This window comes from Corythoichthys intestinalis, chromosome 14, assembly GCF_030265065.1.
Source record: "Corythoichthys intestinalis isolate RoL2023-P3 chromosome 14, ASM3026506v1, whole genome shotgun sequence".
Taxonomy (NCBI): domain Eukaryota; kingdom Metazoa; phylum Chordata; class Actinopteri; order Syngnathiformes; family Syngnathidae; genus Corythoichthys; species Corythoichthys intestinalis.
Genome location: NC_080408.1, coordinates 36884173 through 36907201, shown reverse-complemented (window position 1 = coordinate 36907201; position 23029 = coordinate 36884173). Strand labels below are relative to the sequence as shown.

The 23029-nt window shown below is 40.6% G+C and overlaps 1 protein-coding gene across 2 annotated transcripts; it reads right to left on the bottom strand.

The window, feature by feature from the left end:
- Nucleotides 1-8716: 8716 nt before the first annotated feature.
- LOC130929992 (insulin-like growth factor-binding protein 3) lies at nucleotides 8717-20897 on the bottom strand. Of its 2 annotated transcripts, none has more exons than XM_057857646.1 (4): nucleotides 20498-20897; nucleotides 18658-18947; nucleotides 10988-11107; nucleotides 8717-9439 (listed from the first exon to the last, which is right to left on the bottom strand). In XM_057857646.1, the coding sequence occupies exons 1-4, from the start codon at nucleotides 20871-20873 to the stop codon at nucleotides 9314-9316; spliced, it is 912 nt and encodes a 303-aa protein (XP_057713629.1). In that variant the 5' UTR covers nucleotides 20874-20897; the 3' UTR covers nucleotides 8717-9313. The 2 variants fall into 2 exon arrangements, with proteins under 2 accessions (XP_057713629.1, XP_057713631.1); XM_057857648.1 differs by having other exon boundaries at nucleotides 18658-18908.
- Nucleotides 20898-23029: the final 2132 nt, after the last annotated feature.

Here is a 23029-nt window from a genome sequence, read left to right as displayed (position 1 = left end):
TTGAAGTGAGGGAAAATACCATGGTGAGATCAAAGGAGCTATCTGAGGCCTTCAGAAAGAAGATTGTAGACACTTATGAGTCTGGTAAGAGATTTCAAAAGATATCAAAGAATATAAAATCAGCAATTCCTCTGTCCGGAAAATAGTCTACAAGTTGAAGACATTCAAAACAGCTGCCAACATGCCTAGGTCTGGTCATCCAAGCAAGTTCACCCTGAGAGCAGACCGCAAGATGCTAAAGGAAGCCTCCAAAAACCGTAAAATGTCATCAGGTGGACCTAAGCTGGCTTGCTGCTGTTGATGTGAAAGTTCATGCCTCTACAAACAGAAAGAGACTTCACAAGTTTAAACTTCATGAGAGGTGTGCAAGGAGGAAATCTTTGCTCTCCAAAAGGAACATGAAGGCCAGACTGAAGTTTGCCAGAGTGAATGTAGACAGACCAGGACTCCTGGAATAATGTTCTTTGGACAGATGAATTATTTGGACATCACATCAGAGGACATGTTTGGCATAAACCCTACAGCATTCCAGGAAAAGAATGTGAACCATGGAGGTGGAAGTGTCATGGTTTGGGGATGCTTTGCTGAAGCAGGACCTGGCCAGCTCACCATCATAGAATCCACCATGAATTCTATTGTGTATCAGAGGCTGCTTGAGGAATATGTGAGATTAATCTGTGAAAAAAATTAAAGCTGAAGTGAAACTGGACCCTGCAACATGACAATGACCCAAAACATACCAGTAAATCCAAGGACTGGCTCAAAAGGAAGAAATTGACAGTCATGGAATGGCCGAGTCAAAGCCCTGATCTTAATCCCATTAAGATCCTGTGGGGTGACTTGAAACGGGCTGTACATGCAAGAAACCCATCAAACATCTCACAGCTGGAAGTATTCTGCGTTGAGAAGTGGGGCAAACTTTCTTCAGACCGATGTCAAAGACTGGTAGATGGCGACAAAAGCGTCTCACTGAAGTTATTTCAGCCAAAGGGGGTAACACCAGCTATTAGGTCGTAGGGTATGCTCTTTCCTCACTTAGAATATGGATCTTTGTTGATATACTTGGTTTAATGAGTAAAACAATGTTACTTTTTGTGGTTTACCTGGAATTAATCACCTTCTTTTCCAGGGGGAAAGAAAAACAAGATAGGACATTGATATGTGTACATTTCTGAATAAAGAACTGAATATTTAATGGGGTGTCCTAATTTTTTCACATGACTGTACATCACTTTATTTGGTTGTCTTTCATCATCTTCTCCCTTATTGTTCTTGCTAAAGTGTATCAGTGGGTTGAGCAATTATGGGAAAAAAAATCTAAATTGGGATTAATTACCTAAATTATGATTAATTTATGATTATCTGATAAGATTTCTGCATAGGCTGCAAATTAAAAATATGTCTAAATAATGTAGGAAATAAATACATATTAATTAAATAAATGCACTAATAGGTATTTGGTTTCAAACGTATAAAGCCACATTAGCCAATCAAAGATGGGCTTGAGGGGAAAAAATGGACCGGTGTTCTACATTGGCGAAACGTCTTATATAAGGCGAATTTGACACCTGAAGTACTACCGTGCGCTTTCAACTTGTTTTGTTTAGATGCATACAGGCCGAACGTACTAAAAAATGGCTTAAGAAAATACTTGAATGTAGTTACAGTGGAATGAATAAGTATCTGAACATTTTTGAATTTCTCACATTTCTGTATAAAATAACCATCAAATGTGATCTGATCTTTGTCAAAAACACACAGATGAAAAAACAGTGTCTGCTTTAACTAAAACCACCTAAACATTTATAGGTTTTCATATTTCATTGAGGATGGTATGCAAACAATGACAGAAGAGGGAAAAATAAGTAAGTGAACCATCACATTTAATATGTTGTGCACCCCCCTTTGGCAGCAATAACTTCAACCATACGCTTCCTGTAGCAGCAGATCAGTCTGGCACATCGATCAGGACTAATCTTGGCCCGTTCTTCTCTTCAAAACTGCTGTAGTTCAGTCAGATTCCTGGTATGTCTGGCATGAATCGCTGTCGTTAGGTCATGCCACAGTATCTCAATAGGGTTCAAGTCTGGACTTTGACTTGGCCACTCCAGAACGTGTATTTTGTTCTTTTGAAACCATTCTGAAGTTGATTTACTTCTGTGTTTTGGATCATTGTCTTGTTGCAGCATCCATCCTCTTTTTAGCTTCAACTGTCGGACAGGCGGCCTCAGTTTTTCCTGCAAAAAAATCTTGATAAACTTATCAATTCATTTTTCCATCAATGATCATCAAGTTGTCCAGGCCCTGAGGCAGCAAAACAGCCCCAAATCATGATGCTCCCTCCATGCTTCATGGTGGGGATAAGTTGTTGACTTTGGGGAGCTGTTCCATTTTTCCTCCACACATGACATTGTGTGTTACCCCCAAGCAATTCAGCTTTGGTTTCATCAGTCACCCCCAAGCAATTCAACTTTGGTTTCATCAGTCCACAAAATATTTTGCCAAAATTTCTGTGGAACATTAAACGAACAACAATGTTTTTTTAGACAGCAGTGGCTTCCTCCGTGGAGTCCTCCCATGAACACCATTATTGGAATTTTACATACAAGTGTAGTTGATGCGTGCAGATACTAGACTGTGCCAATGACTTTAGCAGACACTCTAGGGTTCTCTTTTAACTTCTCTTGAGTATTCTGCGCTGAACTCTTGGCATCATCTTTGGTGGACGGCCACTCCTTGGGAGAGAAGCAACAGTGCCAAACTCTCTCCATGTGTAGACAACTTCTCTGACTGTTGATTGATGAACATCTAGACCAGGGGTCTCCAAACTGGTCCCCGAGGGCCGCTGTGGGTCCTGGTTTTTGTTCATACCAATCAAGCACAGACCTTTCAACCAATGTGGTTTCTACTAAAACAAGCAGCACCTGACTGCAATCAACTGCTTGCACTTATAAAACAACGGATAGGTGAAAAGGTGTGGTGTTGTTTTGCTGGAGCGAAATCCTGGACCCACTGTTGCCCTTTGTGGAATAGTTTGAAGAACACTGATCTAGACTTTTTGAGATGGTTTTGTATCCTTTCCCAGCTTTATACAATTCAACAATCCTTGATCGTAGACAGCTCTTTTGACCGAGCCATGATGCACATCAGACAATGCTTCTCATCAAGACATTTCTTACCAGATGTGTGTTTTATAGTGGGCAAGGCAGCTTTAAACCACTCATTAGTGATTGGGCACACACCTGACTTAAATTGTTTGGTAAAAATTGGTTTCAATTGCTCTTTGTCTCCTTAGGCAGAGGGTTCACTTACTTATTTTCCCGCCTTTTGTCATTGTTTGCATGCTATCCTCATTAAAATATGAAAACCTATAAATGTTTTGGTGGTTTTAGTTAAAGCAGACTTTTTTTTTTTTTTTATCTGTGTGATTTTGACAAAGATCAGATCACATTTGATAGTGATTTTATGCAGAAATGTGAGAAATTCCAAAAGATTCAGATACTTTTTCATACCACTGTATGCCAAATAAGGACTGTTTAAATACACCATGTGCCTAATGTGGTCAATAGATCGACACTTTGCTTTAAAGCTACCTCAAGAAAACACAATGCTTAAAAGTATGAGAGGGAAACACAAGGCAAAAAGTATTTTTGAGGCAAGGGAAAGGTAATAAAAAACTAAATAAAAACAAAAATAGTGAGTACTCGCCGCTTTTAACGAATGTGTGCATGCGTGCTGATGCCTGAGCAAGCGCACTGAGCATTGTGTCAACGTCTCGCCGCGTAGGAAGGAATTGCAGAACACAAATGAAAAGGGGTAAATGTAAGTCTAAACATAATGAAAATAATTCACTTGATAATGGTATGGTCAATTCTATCTTTACAGCATATTGGAAGACAATCTAATTCTAAAATATAACTGAACTCGTTGTATAATGCAAATAAGGTTGGTGGGGACAATTTGAGCACCCTGAAAAGTTGGTAGTGTTATGTCCCTACCGTCCCTATGCAAACCTACACCCTTGGGTTACTGCCATTTACGATACATATTTAATGCCTCAAGAATGACAAACACATTAAAAAACCTGTTTTGTTTCATAGTGCCTTTATTAAGTAAAAATAGACATTTGAGGGTTGCCTTCTACTGTACATGCAAACAACATATTTACCCCAAGCAGGGTTTCCCAAACATTTCCATTTTTGCCATAGCAATAATATACGCTGTACATAAACTGATGGTAATGAATTAACTTCATACAAACACGAGTCAAAAGATGTAGCTGTTAATCAAAGTGTAGCCAAGTAGAAACTTACCTGGATCTCAGTTTGGGCCCCTGACCAAAACAAATACTGCCAGCACTTATGGGTTATAGGCTTTATTCTTTGATGTGGTATGCCTTGGATTGGCTGATTCCCTGAGTAATGCACACTTGAATCTCGAGGATAAATGCAAATGATAATTACCTTGGTCTTTCTGAAAGAAAGAACAAGGTATTGTTATTGTGCAACTTTATTGTACTTATTATTTATTCATCTTATTCTCCGCGTTTTTTTGAGCCAACGCACAGCCCAAACCGTAGCACCGATCGGCACAGTTCAAGTATCGGCACGACCGGAATTTTCGCGTGACGATGGGAATTTTTCAAACCGCCACGAAAAATTTTCCGTTCGCCCGTAAACGGCAATTTTCCGAAAAATAAAAAAAGTTTCAAAATGTATCTAGTCCTACAATTTTTGACCAAATCACATAATTTGGGCATCAAAAATTCCGGGACGGTGAGGGGCATAAAAGTTGTATACAGAATTTGGCAAAAATTTACGGTTCCCCGGAAATTTGCCAAAAACTTTCCTATTCATTTTGAATGGAAAAAAAACGCGCGCTTCACAGCCCGAACCGTTAGACCGATCGGCACCGTTCAAGTATCGGCACGACCGGAATTTTCGCGTGACACAGGAAACTTTACAAATGGCCCCGAAAATTTTTCCGTTCGTCCGTAAACGGCAATTTTCCGTGAAAAAAAAAAAAGTTTCAAAATGTATCTAGTCCTACAATTTTTGACCAAATCACATAATTTGGGCATCAAAAATTCCGGGACGGTGAGGGGCATAAAAGTTGTATACAGAATTTGGAAAAAAATTACGCTTCCTCGGAAATTTGCCAAAAATTATCCCATTCATTTCGAATGGGAAAAGTCCCATTCACTTCCAATGGGATTTCCAATGGAATTTACATTGCATTGATGCCATTGACGGCCATGCATGTCGAATCTACTGATGCCAATGTACTTGGATTCAATTGATTATATGGATGTCGATGCCATTGACTGCCATGGACGTCCAAAATTTTTCCCATTCATTTTCAATGGGGAAAAAACAAAATTACCCCAAATCAACAGAAAATGACCAGATATCAATAGGACGTGTCCCCCAAACTTCCCCAATTCCATTGACGCTTATGAAGGGTGCCGCCATTGACTTACATGGACGTCCAAAATTTTTCCCATTCATTTTCAATGGGGAAAAAACTACATTTCTCCAAATCAACAGAAAATGACCAGATATCAATAGGACGCATACCCCAAACGTCCCCAACTCCATTGACGCTTATGGGGGGTGCTGCCATTGACGTCCATGGACGTCCAAAATTTTACCCATTCATTTTCAATGGGAAATTTTTTTTTTTCCCCAAATCAACAGAAAATAACTAGATATCAATAGGACCTGTCCCCCAAATGTCCCCGATTGCATTGCTGCTTATGGAGGGTGATGCCATTGACGTCCAGGGACGTCCAAACTTCCCATTCATTTCCAATGGCATTTCTTCATGTTTGTTCATTCTTTTGATGCCAATGTACTTGGATTCCATTGACGCTTATGTAAGTTGATACCATTGACGTCCATGGACGTCCAAAATTTTTCCCATTCATTTTCAATGGGAATTTTTTTTTTTTTCCCCAAATCAACAGAAAATGACTAGATATCAATAGGACGTTTCCCCCAAATGTGCCCGATTGCATTGCTGCTTATGGAGGGTGATGCCATTGACGTCCACGGACGTCCAAACTTCCCATTCATTTCCAATGGCATTTCTTCATGTTTGTTCATTCTATTGATGCCAATGTACTTGGATTCCATTGACGCTTATGTAAGTTGATACCATTGACGTCCATGGACGTCCAAAATTTTTCCCATTCATTTTCAATGGGAAATTTTTTTTTTTCCCCAAATCAACAGAAAATGACTAGATATCATTAGGACGTGTCCCCCAAATGTCCCCGATTGCATTGCCGCTTATGGGGGGTGATGCCATTGACGTCCATGGACGTCCAAACTTCCCATTCATTTCCAAAGGCATTTCTTCATGTTTGTTCATTCTATTGATGCCAATGTACTTGGATTCCATTGACGCTTATGTAAGTTGATACCATTGACGTCCATGGACGTCCAAAATTTTTCCCATTCATTTTCAATGGGATTTTTTTTTTTTTTCCCAAATCAACAGAAAATGACTAGATATCATTAGGACGTGTCCCCCAAATGTCCCCGATTGCATTGCCGCTTATGGAGGGTGATGCCAATGACGTTCATGGACGTCCAAACTTCCCATTCATATTCCAATGGCATTTCTTCATGTTTGTTCATTTTATTGATGCCAATGTACTTGGATTCCATTGACGCTTATGTAAGTTGATACCATTGACGTCCATGGACGTCCAAAATTTTTCCCATTCATTTTCAATGGGAAATTTTTTTTTTTCCCAAATCAACAGAAAATGACTAGATATCAATAGGAAGTGTCCCCCAAACTTCCCCGATTCCATTAACAATTATGGAGGGTGCTGCCATTGACGGACATGGACGTCCAATTCTCCCAATCTTTTCTAATGGCTTTAACTTTGTTTAGTGCCAATGACTGGCATTATGGTCCATTCTATTGATAGACCTGAGTGGGGCTAAGATTTGTATCTCCACAGAGGAAAGACCAAGGTGTGTAATTTGTGATTGTTATTAGGGCCAAAGTCCTAAGCAGTGTGGAATTTGTTTTTTGACTAATGGCAAAAGACGTCCAATCCGTTTGAACTGGCGGGCTTGTTTTGAATGATCATATTTCACTACCATTGGTGCTAGTAGATATGTAATCCATTTGAGTTGGGAGGGCTGGCAGAAAACGATCACTGCCAGACATTCCAGTTCTAATGGTTAGGACGCCTATAGAGCCTACCCACGTACCACGTGCTCGCTGTATGGTTCCGCCCACTTGTCCGTCACTTTGACTCTGTATTAGCATTGTTTTCAATTGATGGCGGAATTTAAAATGCATTTCATGGAAGACCCGGTGCTTTCTGATGCCGCAAACTCACTGGATCTGTTGCATAAAAGGCGTTATGTGGAAAAGCTTCGTTCTATACAGTCGCCAGATCCATATTTGATGCCTAGATCGATGATTTTTGACCGGCTGCCTTCACCGTCTCTGCCTGACCCTGATATTTACAACTATCTTGTCCACACAAAATCAGCCTATTCTCTCGAAAGTTTGAAAAACTTTAAGAGCTTGGAGGCTTGTAAATGCTACGTTGCTGGTTGGGTGAAACTGGTCCTCGTACACGAAAATTTGGCAGGAATCTTGTGCTCGGAAGGTGAGTTACGAAATTTTCAATTCAAAATCTTTTGTTCTTGCTAACATCCACTGTCAAGTCTAATGTATTTCATGTCATTTGTCAATGGAGCTAGGGCTTTTAATGTTTATATGGTTTAGCGATAGCACTCACTACATACATACGTGTATGTTGTCGGCGATTAGCCTAGCAATGATCTTAATTGTGGTTATTTGTCAGCCCCGTAGACGAGGCCAGTTTCTTTCACTTGGTACCAGCTAAATATTATTCAAAAAATAACGATGGTGGAAGAAAGGGAAGTCACAAACATCTTGAATTTGAAACTATGTCGTACTACGTCGTATGTTGTCGGCGATTAGCCTCGCAATGATCTTAATTGTGGTTATTTGTCAGCCCCGTAGACGAGGCCAGTTTCTTTCACTTGGTACCAGCTAAATATTATTCAAAAAATAACGATGGTGGAAGAAAGGGAAGTCACAAACATCTTGAATTTGAAACTATGTCGTACTACGTCGTATGTTGTCGGCGATTAGCCTAGCAATGATCTTAATTGTGGTTATTTGTCAGCCCCGTAGACGAGGCCAGTTTCTTTCACTTGGTACCAGCTAAATATTATTCAAAAAATAACGATGGTGGAAGAAAGGGAAGTCACAAACATCTTGAATTTGAAACTATGTCGTACTACGTCGTATGTTGTCGGCGATTAGCCTAGCAATGATCTTAATTGTGGTTGTCAGGCCAAAACCCTCTAAATATATATTAAATGCCTCTTACCGGATATAAAATGACTACTACATAGTCTGTGGTGATTTTTTGGTGTCCAGTTTTCACGTCGAATTGCAGCCGTCCATTTCGCTCTCCTCTTTGGATCCCTCGGAATACGGTAAAACTTCAAGTCTCTCCTTCCATCTTCTCTGTTAGTGCAACCAACAGCCACTCACGCCTTCACCATTTTGATTATTAATGTTAAGGAGCAGAAAAACACGGCGTAAATAGGAGAAATGTACGTAGCCGTAACAGGTTAACACTATGTTTTGACGGACAAGTGGGCGGAACCATACAGCGAGCACGTGGTACGTGGGTAGCCTCTATTGCCTTCAACGACAGCTAATGGGTTACATTGAAATTTAGTCCGAAAACCCGTAAATTTTTGCAAGTGCTTGTACGCTGCCCTAAAAACTCAGTAATTACCCCTTGGTAAGTTGATTTCTTCACGTGTAGACAGTTTTGTGGTTTTCATGTTGCTTACGCAATGCTTGAAATCCTGGTGAAAATGTTGCAATTTTAGCGGTCCTGAACACACAATCACTCAAGCGCCGATACACTGAATTGAATAGCAAGTCGGTTGCTTAGAAGTCATTTTGGGCAAATTCCAAAGCTCATACTTTTTCATTTTTGCCAATGAGCTCCAATCAGAATAAGGTATACTTGACAGATGGGCAATGCTTAATTGAAAGGCTTCTTTGCCTAATCATAATAATTGTTACTGTTATGACAGCACAGCTATGTGTCCTGTCAATTGCCCAAGTCTTCTTCATCGTCAGAAATGTTCATGAAGAATCCATCTTGTTCCTTGAGTCCCAAAAAGTCCGGCAGATAGAAAGAGCAAACATCCACACGTCGGCTGGCTCCCAATATCCTTGTGTGTCTCTGCTTGTTTATCCCTCCCCCTCCCTCAGGGAAGTCCCTTCTGGGCCGCTATTGGCTGTGCGAGTGGAAGTGCCGGGCGACTCCTCGTTCCTTCCCATCGAAACCTGGCAAGGGCTGCCCGTATTTGTCCACACACCAACAGAAGCCTCGCTTTCTGCCCTTGGATGGACGGCACTGCAAATGAAGAGGAGGGATAAGGTGAAGCTGAAGGTTTGAAGAAAAAAAAAAAAACTCCAGTTGAATGCACAGCATTATGGCTAACCGGCCACTTTAGTCAATGGAGGAGAACGGCAATAGTTAAGAGGCATTAATGGGCAGATTGTGCTGAGTGGACGCAGCCTTGGCCGCGCAGCGTCCTGTGGTATTTTCAGCTACTTTTATGGTCCACCTCCTGTTACGCACACATATAGAGGCCTTAAAGGTAAACAGAAACCTGCTCAAATATTTGCTTAGGGACCTTCGTGAACAACTGAGAACCCAGATCTATTTTCAGGAGCCGGTGGCAGCACGAATCATCTGTTGCTGATTATACCCCACAGCTCCAAATTATGGGTACTACAAATGACTTACAGAGTCTGCGTGGAGCAACCCGAGGGCTGTTATTTTATTGCCAATTTTACTAAAGGTCAACCTCCGCTTTAGTAAAACACGTTTGTTACCGATCGGGATGCAACTTGTGCATCTGCATCACAACACGCTGGAGCTAAGAATAGCCAAGAAGACATTTATTGCTATTAAGGGACGCTTTTGGCTCCGGATTATCCGCATGTCTAAATTAGAGGGGGCCACATGAAAGGAGGCACCGGAGGCCTGCGTGCACACTGCGCTGGATCCACTCTACATAAACAAAGACAATGAGCCTGGCTGTTTATGAGATGATTGCAGGTCAAAGGAGAGCACGTCCATTAAGCAGGAGGTCGTGCCGTGTAATAAGAAAAGCGACGCAGCGGCGCCCTAAATGCCTCCATATGAACGCGTCAGAACCGCTCATTTATTACAACCCCGGCATGGGCTGAGGATGCGGGAGGGGAGGGGTGGCGGGGGCACGGCCGCCACTCTATTTCTGGGACTGCTTCTCAAAAGTCCAGCAATTATGGGGCGAGGACGTCGGGTGCCGGCGGCCACCTTGACGTCTGTCTCGCTGGGAAGGTTCCCGAGCGTCGTCCCGGCCAGGCAGCGCCGCTGGGGTTTGGGCCCTGCGGTTGCAGTCTCCAGTGCCAGTGGCTCGGGGTCTACCTCACTGGTGTGGCGGCGCAATGATGAGGCTCTAATAACTACCGATGAATACAGGAGGACAGATTCACATCTATAATTGGGCTGCAGGAGGCCCACAGTTTGAGTCACTACACTTTGGATCTCTGTTAATGCAGCCTGCAAAGAGCAAGACATTTGAGTCGTGTTGTATACTCCAGATCGGTCTTGGTTCAAGACCACATTTTTAGGTCTTGACAGTAATGACTTTAATAAGTGGTTTGCATCATTCATGCACTTGTATCAGCATTTATGCATCTAAATTATCGACTCACATGGTTGCTATGAAGCTGATAACATCTTTATCAATATGCTATACGTGCATTTGCGAAGGTAATCAATATGTCAATGGGGTCTTCTCAACAAAGATAATTAGCTAAAATGTACAAAAGGCTATATTAAAAATCCATTTCAAAGTGAGAATGATCCATATATTATATGCTACCCCATACACTTGTGTTTGTTTCCTACCTGTTTTTTCTTATAAAAGCCCTTCTTGTCGCAGTTGGGAATACGGAAACCTCGTGGATTGAGGATGTCTGTAATCTTCAGGCTGCTTAGGATGCTCTCGATCTCTCGGCGGCAAGGACCCTGAACATGGGGAAAAGATGTAATCAGTCAGAAATAGTTCTACATGAAACAGTTTGGTTTCAATGATTGTCTGTTCATGTTCAATTCTCGTCCAAAAAGAATTTAGAATCATAAAGGTGTTCAGGGAAAGCACCCTGCCCCACACCGAAGGTCAGTCAGCTTCCCTTAACAGTATATGCGGAATGGAAAAACCTCCACTATCAGAATTGACACTGCTACAGTGGGGCAAATAAGCATTTAGTCAACCACCAATTGTGCAAGTTCTCCTACTTGAAAAGATTACAGAGGCTGTAATTGTCAACATGGGTAAACCTCAACCATGAGAGACAGAATGTGGGAAAAAAAACTGAAAATCACATTGTTTGGTTTTTAAATAATTTATTTCGAAATTAGAGTGGAAAATAAGTATTTGGTCCCCTACAAACAAGGAAGATTTCTGGCTGTCAAAGAGGTCTAACTTCTGCTAACGAGGTCTAACAAGGCTCCACTCGTTACCTGTATTAATGGTACCTGTTTTACTCATTATCGGTATAAAAGACACCTGTCCACATTCAGTCGGTCACACTCCAAACTCCACTATGGCCAAGACCAAAGAGCTGTCGAAGGACACCAGAGACAAAATTTTAGACCTGCACCAGGCTGGGAAGACTGAATCTGCAATAGGTAAAACGCTTTGTGTAAAGAAATCAACTGTGGGAGCAATTATTAGAAAATGAAAGACATACAAGACCACTGATAATCTCCCTTGATCTGGGGCTCCATGCAAGATCTCACCCCGTGGCGTCAAAATGATAACAAGAACGGTGAGCAAAAATCCCAGAGCCACACGGGGGGACCTAGTGAATGACCTACAGAGAGCTGGGACCACCGTAACAAAGTCTACTATCGGTAATGTCCCCCTGCTGAAGAAAGTACATGTCCAGGCCAGTCTGCGGTTCTCTAGAGAGCATTTGGATGATCCAGAAGAGGACTGGGAGAATGTGTTCTGGTCGGATCAAACCAAAATAGAACTTTTTGGTAGAAACACAAGTTCTTGTGCATGGAAGAAAAAGAATACTGAATTGCATCCGAAGAACACCATACCCACTGTGAAGCATGGGGGTGGAAACCTCATGCTTTGGGGCTGTTTTCTGCAAAGGGACCAGGACGACTGATCTGTGTAAAGGAAAGAATGAATGGGGCCATGTATCGAGAGATTTGAGTGAAAATCTCCTTCCATCAGCAAGGGCATTGAAGATGAGACTAGACATGTGCCGGTTAACGGTTTCACGGTTTACCGTGGTGTGAAAAAGTCGCGGTTTCAAAACCACTAAAATTTTCCGTCAGACCGTAGTACGGTATTCGCCATTTTTCATGTGTCAAAAATGCAGCCAGAAGTGGCGTGGCGCGGCAGCGCTCCTCCCCCCACCCCGTTTGTTGCTGTGTGTGAAAGTGACAGCCAGCAAACGCTAAACAAATACTCCAAACATAAGGCGTTCTTTTCTTCAATTTATTGAGCTTTCAAATCGTGGTAAGTGGAATATACAAAATGAATACATTTAAAACGTTGTACAATCGTATTTTTCCATGTGTGAGTAGCTAAACAGATTAGCACTATGACAAAGTTCGCCAAAAACAAAACACATATTTTCCTTTGAAATTCGATATACAAACTAACGAAAAGCTTTAAAAAGACGAATTTTAGCCTAGACTTAGCTGGGAGAGCAACTTCGTTGAGTGTTACAGCCGCAGAGTGAGAAAACAAGCTTGATTCGCTTGAATGAAGGGGGGGGGGGAAGGCATATCATCAAAGATCGTTAATTGAGGAAAAATGATCTTGCCCTAAGCACAAATCCACATTCGCTGGATCAAGGAGGGGTCTCCCTCCCAATGAATTTTTTTTTTTTTTTTTTAGATGAAACCTTTCCACAACAATATTTACATTTTAACTAACTTATACATTTTTAACTAACTTATTAACTTTTGAATTCTTTGTTCTTTCTAACACAAAGGCATGACATCATGTAGACTAGAGTTGACACAGTGGCTGAAAATGGCGAAACTTCACTTGAGCTTTTAAATCCTCAAAAAAAATTATGCAGTATAAATTTTTTAAAAATTTTAGTCAGAAGAGTTTTCACTTTTTTTTTAATAGAAATTATTTTGTTCTTGCTCTAAACTTGAGCAACTTGAGCTGTGGGTATAGTCTACGTTATATTTTAATTTTATTTGAAATATATATATATATTTTTTTTTATTGATTATTTATTTTAACAATAGATTCATATTCCAATTTGCAACTATGTTCTGGAAAAAAAAAATCCTGTTCAATGGAAAAAAGTTTTTTTTTTTTTTTTTTTTTAACCCATACATCTCAAAATAACACATTTTGGAGCTATAAATGCAATACCGTGATACCGTGATACCGCGATATTTTTGCTCACGGTTATCGTACCGTCAAAATCTCATACCGGCACATGCCTAGATGAGAAGTGACTGGGTCTTTCAGCATGACAATGATCCCAAACACACAGCCAGGGCAACAAAGGAGTGGCTTCGTAAGAAGCATTTCATGGTCCTGGAGTGGCCTAGTCAGTCTCCAGATCTCAACCCCATAGAAAATCTGTGGAAGGAGTTGAAGGTCCGTGTTGCCCAACGACAGCCCCAAAACATCACTGCTCTAGAGGAGATCTGCATGGAGGAATGGGCCAAAATACCAGCAACAGTGTGTGAAAAGCTTGTGAAGAGTTACAGAAAACGTCTGGCCTCTGTTATTGCCAACAAAGGGTACATAACAAAGTATTGAGATGAACTTTTGGTATTGACCAAATACTTATTTTCCTCCATGATTTGCAAATAAATTCTTTAAAAATCAAACAATGTGATTTTTTGTTTTTTTTCCCCCACATTCTGACTCTCATGGTTTAGGTTTACCCATGTTGACAATCACAGGCCTCTCTAATATTTTCAAGTGGGAGAACTTGCAAAATTAGTGGTTGACTAAATACTTATTTGCCCCACTGCATGTGACTCGTCTAAAATTACACAATGGAGATTTACCTTCAATGTTATGGTTTGGTGTGAGAAACAAAACCATTAAGTTTTTCAGAATGTAAATACAACCAAGTTCTTCCTGATTTACCAGTCTCTGGGAGTTGATATCAAAGTCAAAATTTATTGGAAGGAACTGTAGCGTAGTTCTGAGTTGCGTCTAGTCTGCTCGATTGTTAAATCGATGCAGCCAAATGACTTACGATACAATATAGTCTTAGCCGTATATGTTAGCTCCAGTGTTGTTAATCTCACTTTAAAAAATTAGTTACAGTTAGAGATTACTTCCCCCCAAAATTAATTGAGTTAGTAACTCATTAACCTAATTGTAAGAGTAATTAGTTGCTCAGCAAAGTAACTGACATTACTTTTCATGCTAAATACATTATTATATTCTATAAAATTTTCACATCACAGATGTTTATATTAACTGATTGAAGAAAACGTTATATACTGTATTTTAAAACATTTGGTATTTATTTGTATCAAATATATTACTGTTAAGAAAAGACAAATGTAAACTAACCATTACCCAGTGCAAATCTCAAACTGTATGTAAGGACTACTGTGCAACAAACAGAACACTATCATTAGATATTCCGTAAAGTCACAATAACAATATCAAAGGGAGCCTCAGACAGGCTCGAACAAACCACAATTGTGCTCTTTTACTATAATATGTTATTAGAAACGCATAAAATATTGCCATTTTATATTTAGTACATGTTTTGACCTACGGAGGGCGCCATGTTTTATGGACGCTCAGGGTGTTTAGGTAGATTGTCACTGTCACTCGATGAATACTACCAGGTTAACTGCAATTCCTTCTATGTGGCGAGACTTCTAACATATGCGCTCATCGGTTACAAGTGGCGAGTACTTACCATTTGTGGTTTTATTGATTCTTTTATTACCTTTTCATTGCCTCAAAATGCTTTTTGCATGTGTTTCCCTCTCATACTTTTAAGCATAGTGTTTTCTTGTGGTAGCTTTAAAGCAGATTATTGATCTGTTGACCACGTCAGTCACGTAGCGTATTTAAACCACCCTTATTTGATATTACTACGTTTAAGTATTTTCTTAAGGCATCTTTAGTTGTTCTGTCTGTATGCATCCAAACAAAACAAGCTGAAAGGTAGTTTCGCCGGTGTAGCACATTTTGGTAGAACACGGGTTTTGTCCCACTCTCGTCTCGTCTCATCACGTCTTTCCTGTTCATTTTGCTTTTGCTGCTTGTTTGTGGAATATCGACAGTGCAGTCATGCTTATTAATATTCCTCTCGGGTTCAAATTGAAAGGGTTGAACAGATGACATGTTTATGTCGCTACAGTCATACTCCGAAAGCCCGCCGGTGTAACCATGTGACGTCACCGCCCTGCGACGTCAACAACAATGGAGACCTACTAGTTAAACTATGTTCCTCTCAGGTTCAAATTGAAAGGGTTGAACAGATGACATGTTTATGTCGCTACAGTCATACTCCAAAAGCCCGCCAGTGTAACCATGTGACCTCACCACCCTGCGACGTCAACAACAAAAATTGAGACCTACTACTTTTACAAATTGTATAAAAGCGAAAACATCAAGAGGGGTTTCAATAATAAATTATTTTTACTCATAATAACGTTTATCGTTTAAGAACTACAAGTCTTTCTGTCTGTGGATCGACTTAAATCAAGTTTGAGCACGCAACCTTTGAAATTCCCTTGCCCGTCGCCATTATCGCTGTCTTGTTGTGTTTGCCAGAGCGTGCATTAAAGCAGGGCAGTATCCGCCCACTTAGCCAATCATCATCGCCAGGGGTCCCCAAACTACAGCCCGCGGGCCAGATACCGCCCGCCTCCACATTTGGTCCGGCCCCCTGAACAATACCAAACAGCATTTTGAATTTTTTTTTTTTTTTCTCAATATTGTTATTCATTTCCTGGCCTTTTTCTGTGAAGAACTCAGAGAGGGTTATTTGGTTATTATCTACTTAATTAATAATGTTATTATTATTTATTATTATTATAACAAATTATTATGTTTATTTTATTTACTTTTGTTCCGTGAAGAATTTCAGAAGAAGAATTATTTGATTGTGGCTTTATGAAAAACAATACATTTTTACATTTAGGCACTCCTGCAATCGTCACACTTTTTCTGTTACAAACTGACCCCGGCCCCTCATCAAAGAAGGGAAAAGTAATGCGGCCCTCACAAGAAAAAGTTTGGGGACCCCCGATTATCACATTTGCAAGGGTGTCACCACCCCCTTCCCTCCTCCCCTCTTCCGCTCTGCTCTATGAGTCTCCAGGGAGGTAGCTGATGTGTGACAAAATCAGACAAATCGTGGTTCATTCAACCAAATTGTAGTAATGCGCCCCTTCACATCCTCAGTAACGAGAACGACGTTGAAATGATGGCAAAAGTAATTAATTAGATTATTGACGAGTGAAAAAAATAACACCGTTATTAACAACAGTGGTTAGCTTCACTATGAGGACTTTGATTTTGTCTGGATTAAACATGTTCCGTCATCGTAGTCTGACCTGGAGGATATTAGAAATCGTTTGTTCACACTGGTGTTTATCTTTTTTTTTTTTTGCAATTTCAGAAGAAAAGTCCTTAGTTGTGAATTGCTGTCCAATAATAATTCCTTACTGGCATGTCTTCAAGTGTCCCAGTCATAGGCAGAGTTTGACTTTTGAGGGAGGGGGGCACAACATGTTGATAACCCCAAAACCCAATGTCAGCAATAAAATTAACTTACAATAATATTTATAATAATAAATTGGAAAATGAGCGTTTTTTGTGTCCCATCATTCTTGAGGGGAATTCTAAATCAGCAAGCTCAGGACAGCTATACTTTTCGCCCAATCTTTCATTGAATATGGTATGCCCGCCGGTGTTGTGCCAATGTAGTTACCCCTGTCAAAAATTGTATCCCCTGAGCGGAGCCGCTGCGCTGATTTACTGGATTTCTGTGTCTTAGTGATGTAATTATCTCTGAGGTTTTAAAACATAGCCCATCCATCCAAAAAGAACTTTTTTTTTCTGTCGTATTATGTAACAGACGTACTGAACGTAAAAAAGGCAATGTTTTACTGCTTTACTCGTAGGATGACGTGTAACTGTTATTTCTGTAATTCAAGTCCTGTATTGAGTTCCTCCAGTTTAATAAACATTGATGTCCAAAATATGTAACTGTGGTTATTTTCTGGCTTCAATTAATTGTTTAAGTCGACATAACACATAACTAATTGTGTGTGCGCGCTCCTACGGCCAGGGGATACAATTTTTGACGGGGGTAACGACATTGGCAAGACATCGGTGTTCTGTTGTACAATTATTAGCTTCTTTAGTGGGGCAAAGTGAAACTCCAATCACCATTTTGGCAGTGCTCTCTGGCGTTTCATGTTCCACATTTTCAATCCTTGGTTCTTGCTCAGTAGTTGTTGTCGCATTTGAAAGCTTAGGCCTGAAAAAATTACGTATATCCATCTTGCCTCTTTGGTCCTCGGGTGGTTTTGGATAAGCAAAACAAATGACTGTCTAAAGTGGTAGTCAATTGATCAGTTTGAAAAATAATTTTGACCCATTATAAAAATATCTTTTTTTGCTCCATTCATTCATTTTTGTAGTTTGTTTTATTGCTTTACAACTTTTATAGATAATATTTTACCGGAAAACTCTTATTTTTAAAATCATATTTGGGAAAGTCAATTACATGCAATGACACTTTTCGGCCATCAGGGGGTGCCTACACCCCCCCCCCCCCCCCAAACTCCGCGTATGGTTCTGGTACAGCTGTTTGGTCTATACCAGATATTGGATCACAGCATTAAAACCTACCCAACCAAAAGCAGCATGCTAGTTTCTTTTTATTTTTAATTCAATTCAATATGACAAATATGAACAAGGCCTTGAAAAGTCTTGTTTTGGTGCGACTAACTGCGTAATGGGATTTACTGTGATGATGAATTGCAATAAGACGAAGGTGTACCCTGCCATTCAACCTAAGTCCGCAGGGAATCCCTGACACAGCATAAGCAGTATAGGAAATTGATGGATGGATGTGGTATGGGGGACGCTTAAAGGCACGGCCAAAAAGGCTTGTCCTAAGCTCCAAGTACTCTGGTCGCTAATTAAAGCGACCATGCAGCCAAAGCCCAGTTCTTGTACGCCTTCACGTCTCTGGCCAAAAGAGGAGATGGAAATAGTAGCGGAGCTTCCCAACAGGCACTCACACCAGCCAATCCATCATCTGTTGGCTCTCAGCGCAGCCGGCACGCGGACGCCTTGTGGCCAAACAACCGCCTAACCCAGGTCAGCCGCAGGGCCACGGTCCCTGCTCACTGCTATGCCATTCTGTTGGTCGCGGCGCCTGCCAACCTTCAGCATGCTTCCCTCAAAACATTTCATCACCCACAGAAGAGAAAAACACCAAAACATAGGGCGAGAGAGAGTAAGGGAGAGTGGAGAAAAACATTCCAACTGCTTGCTACGGAGGAAGGAAAATGTTGGTTGTGGTACTTACATACTCGGGCTCCGGTTTGATCTCCAGGGAGAAGTTCTGTTGGTCTGTCAGGAGTGGTCCAGGTACTTCCTCAAGTTTAAACCCCTTATTTCGCTTCTGCTGATCCCGCCGTAAGATTTCAGCCTTGTCAGAGGGCAGGAAGGGGTTGAGCGGAGGTTTCATGTGTCCCATGGGTCTGCTGTGGGCACCGTGCCTCTTCGGGAGGACACCGCCGGTGGAATTGCGCTCCTCGTCCTGAGTCTCCATGGTCTCTGCCAGTGTTTTGAAAGAGCGTGTCACGTGGTTGTTTGCTGCGGTTGAAGACCCAAGCACACACTTTTAACTACCGAGAGACAAATACGGAAATACAAGCCAAGCTATACTGTGATCCAAAGCACCACTACACACAAATGTACTCCTTTAGGCTTATTTTTAGACACCACAGTACCTCTTCCATGACCAAAAAGTGCATATATGATCGCGAGCTGTCAGTGCCAAAGGCATAAGGGCATTTGAGGGTACCACTGTATTTACAAAGTACCACAATACAATTGTGTAAGGCAAAGGTATAATCACAAGCTAAAGTTAATGTCAAGAGTATAAAAATAGTGCATTTGGAGGGTACCTTGGCAGTTTATAAACTCCTAGGCTATAAATGCAACAATTATGTACAATGATGTAATGCAACCCCATTGCGATCATATTTAGACACTTTGGTACCTTTTCCAGGATCAAAAAATTCAAGTGTCAAGGCAGTGAAGGTTGAATTTGATAGGGTACCACCACAGCGAAACGTAAACTGTGATGAGTCCATTGCAAACAATCTGCATACCATGTAACCCATTTAGTTTGTTTAGGCAGCACATGTTCAGCTCATAAAAATGTCTGATATGCATTATGTTTGATATGATCCTAAATTGTAAGTGACGAGTGTAGTAATAAGGGTGCATTTGAGGATAGCATGACAAGCCAGACCATGATAGCAGTCGATTATTGACCACAAAGGCACATACTGGTAAATCCACCATCGTAGTTGATTGGCTTTAGTTCTAGACACCCTACTACCTTTTCCACAAAGAGGTTTCTGTCAAGGACATAAAGGAAATCAAAGGATTGCCATCCTTCAAAGACATTGTAACAAGGATCAATCCCCCCCCCCCCCCCAGATTGAATAATGCTCTAACACACATAACAGATTCATGCATTAATTAGATTGGGCGTCTATCATCGTCAGTGGCAGAAATTGAATTTAAGGACTTCATGATTTGTTAGATGGTTCCTTCACTGACCAAACTAAGGTGTATGAATTGAAGATCAGTATTCTCATACTAAACTGTCCGTCATCTATCCAATTTCTATAATCTTTGTCCTCATTTAGGGTTACAGGTGAGATGCGCAACTTTTGAATAAATGACATTTTCCAACTCACCTTGGCACAGATATCATATAATATGGGTCAAAGCTCTTCTTTTGTTCTAACAGATCTCTCATCTACAATTCAAAATTGCTTCTCAGCACCACCATGCCAAAAATTGATGCAAATATTAATGCTGTTATTGCTTGGTCAGAGCACGAAAACAGCAAATAGGTGAGTTTTCAGCTAATAAAACATGTCCAAATCAACTGATTTGAAAATATATTCAGTCCATCATGCGGACAGTTTGACATCATTCTCAGGGTTGCAGCTCACATTGAAGACCCTCTTGTCCCTCACCCAAACACTTAATTAGAAGTCTATAAAGCTCCAGTATGAGCCATAAAGACAACCCTGTGTTCATTTCATTCGCCGTTCCAAAGCCCTCAATGCACGCCAGTGTGCACGCACGCTCTGCGAGCGTGAGTAATCAAGGTGCACGCATACCTGGCAGTTCATTGACCGGAGGCGTCGGTCTCTCCGCGAGACGCCGAGTGGTCGTGGCGTTGGCGCAGACCCCTCGTCCTTCCAGAAGCGCCTGCAGAGGTTTGGTCTCTCCGGGCTGGTGCTGGCAAGATAGCCCAGCACCGCACCTTCCGGTGTACACGCCGCACGGCTGCCCGAAGCTGAGCGCGCACGTCAGGCAGCAGCCACATCCAGGCTCTCGGACCCTTTCGGCGCAATCTTTGGGCAGGGGCTTGCAGGACAGGCGCGCGCCATCGTCGCACGGCTCGCACCTGATCACCGGGCCGAGCGCACCTGACCCGCGGCCAAAAGACGCCAGCACGAAAGTCAGGTAAAGTGTGCGGAAGCACGGATCCATGGTGGCGTGTATGGCCGGGGGAATAATCCTGTCCTGGTGACTGCTTCTGTGCTCTCATTCACGTAAATCCACCGCACTAAACATCCCAATATATAGTGACTGTAGTCACTCCCCCCGTGGAACTCCACCGATGAATTGCCTCCACTTTACTCTTGCGTTTTTAATCACAGCGATGTACTTGAGATTATTACTTCAAATGACTAAATATTTACAAACCAGGTGTTATTTTTACATCCATCCCTTTCTCAGTCTGCATCTGATATTTAGGTCACCATGACAAATAAGAATGGACATTTAAAAAGTCGTCAAAATCAATCGGAAATCACTGAAAATGTAGATATTTCTCACATAAATTGGACAACGTTCAGGATTTTTTTGTGCATCAAGTGGGTCTTGTGGTTTAGTTGAGCTCATGCATAAAGCCAACCATAGGGGGCGCTAAATGTGTGAGTGTGAGTAATTGAGAGAGCTGGTACATTAACTCAAGTGACAATTTTGGGAAATTAAGAAAATATATACAATAGTATATATGGCGGAAAACACTTATGTGACTTGAAGTTCCGCTATGAGAACCCCAATTTGGCCAAACTCAAAATTGTCCTATATGCATTGTGATACATCATTGGAAAGCTTGCTATCTCAATTTTCTAGCGGAAGAAAATTTTTAAACAGGAGGGCATCTTTCCAAAAAAAAAAAAAATAGCAGCAAAACCCTAACTGGAGGTGAGAGAATGAGAGCGCATAATTAAAGATGCCACGATTTTAATTAGATGTTATCGCGTACTTACCTCTTTTCGATCAAATAACTCCATGTAGCATGTATCATCGAGTGTGAAGAGACAGCTGTGAATGGTCACAGCCAGATTTTGGGGGGATTTTATGGATGAAACATGGTCATTTAACAAGGGTCGGGATGCAAAAATCTCAGACATCGAGGAGTGGTCGAGATTTTCATTTTTCAAATAATTCCGATTTTAAATGTTATTTTTATTTCAAATTTTCTTTGTCTGGATCGATTATTTATCATCTAAAATATTGGGGGAAATGCGACGGTAACAAAAAAAAAAATACAATTAAGCAATAATTATGAGGTCGATATCCGTCACTTATTTATAACTTACATATACATATATACATATATAACATATAATACATAATACACATATAATACATACATATAATACATATATAACCTACTTACATATAACTATTTGTAACTTACCATTTTTTTCATTGTGACGTAATTTGTTTAAAAGTTTAAAATATGCGAGTGAATAATTTTTTTAAGTGTTTTTTTTTTTTTTTTTTTAAAGCTAAATATTAGACATCAATTAATGATTCCAATCTAAAAATGACAAACATCCCTTCTTTTTATGGCTGGGTTGAAACAAATGCGGATGTGCGACGTCAGTAAACGGGGGTTTTCAGGGTAAAATAGACTAATCAAAAACAGTTCGGGGACTTAATGCGCCATGAATCCGCTATGGCAGCATATAGACATATTGTTCTATCAAACACAACAGTTCTTTTGGCTTAAAATACAGCAGTTTATTTTAAAAAGGGGTGCAAGAGCAGAAACTACTTTTTCAGACTTGTCTGTGTTTTCCGCCATATACAGTATAAATAAAAAAAAAAAAAGACTTATTCTTTAATCTTTTTGAAAAAAAAATTTTTATTACATAGATTATAAATAATAAATTCATATTTTAATAACGTGTTAATAAAAACTAAACTGTTAAAATGATAATGAATAAAAACAGAAATACATTGGTTATGCCCCCCCAATAACACTCAAAGAGTTGATTAAAAAAAAAAAAAAAATCATAACGAACTACGTTTCAAAAGTTTTAATTAAATGAGGGTTAATATGAAAAAAAAAATCATATCACATTCCCACCTTTAGACAGTTTCGAGTCTTCATTAATCCTGTTTTTGCAACGTGAACGGAAGGAAGAATACCTGGAGAAAACACACAACCACAGGGGGAACATGCTAGATCGGTAGTCTGAACAAGAGAGCCAATAAACCCACCATATTTTAAAATATGATTCTACGAGAGCCATATAGTGTGTGTGTGTATATACAGTGCCTTGCAAAAGTATTCGGCCCCCTTGAACCTTGCAACCTTTCGCCACATTTCACTGCTTCAAACATAA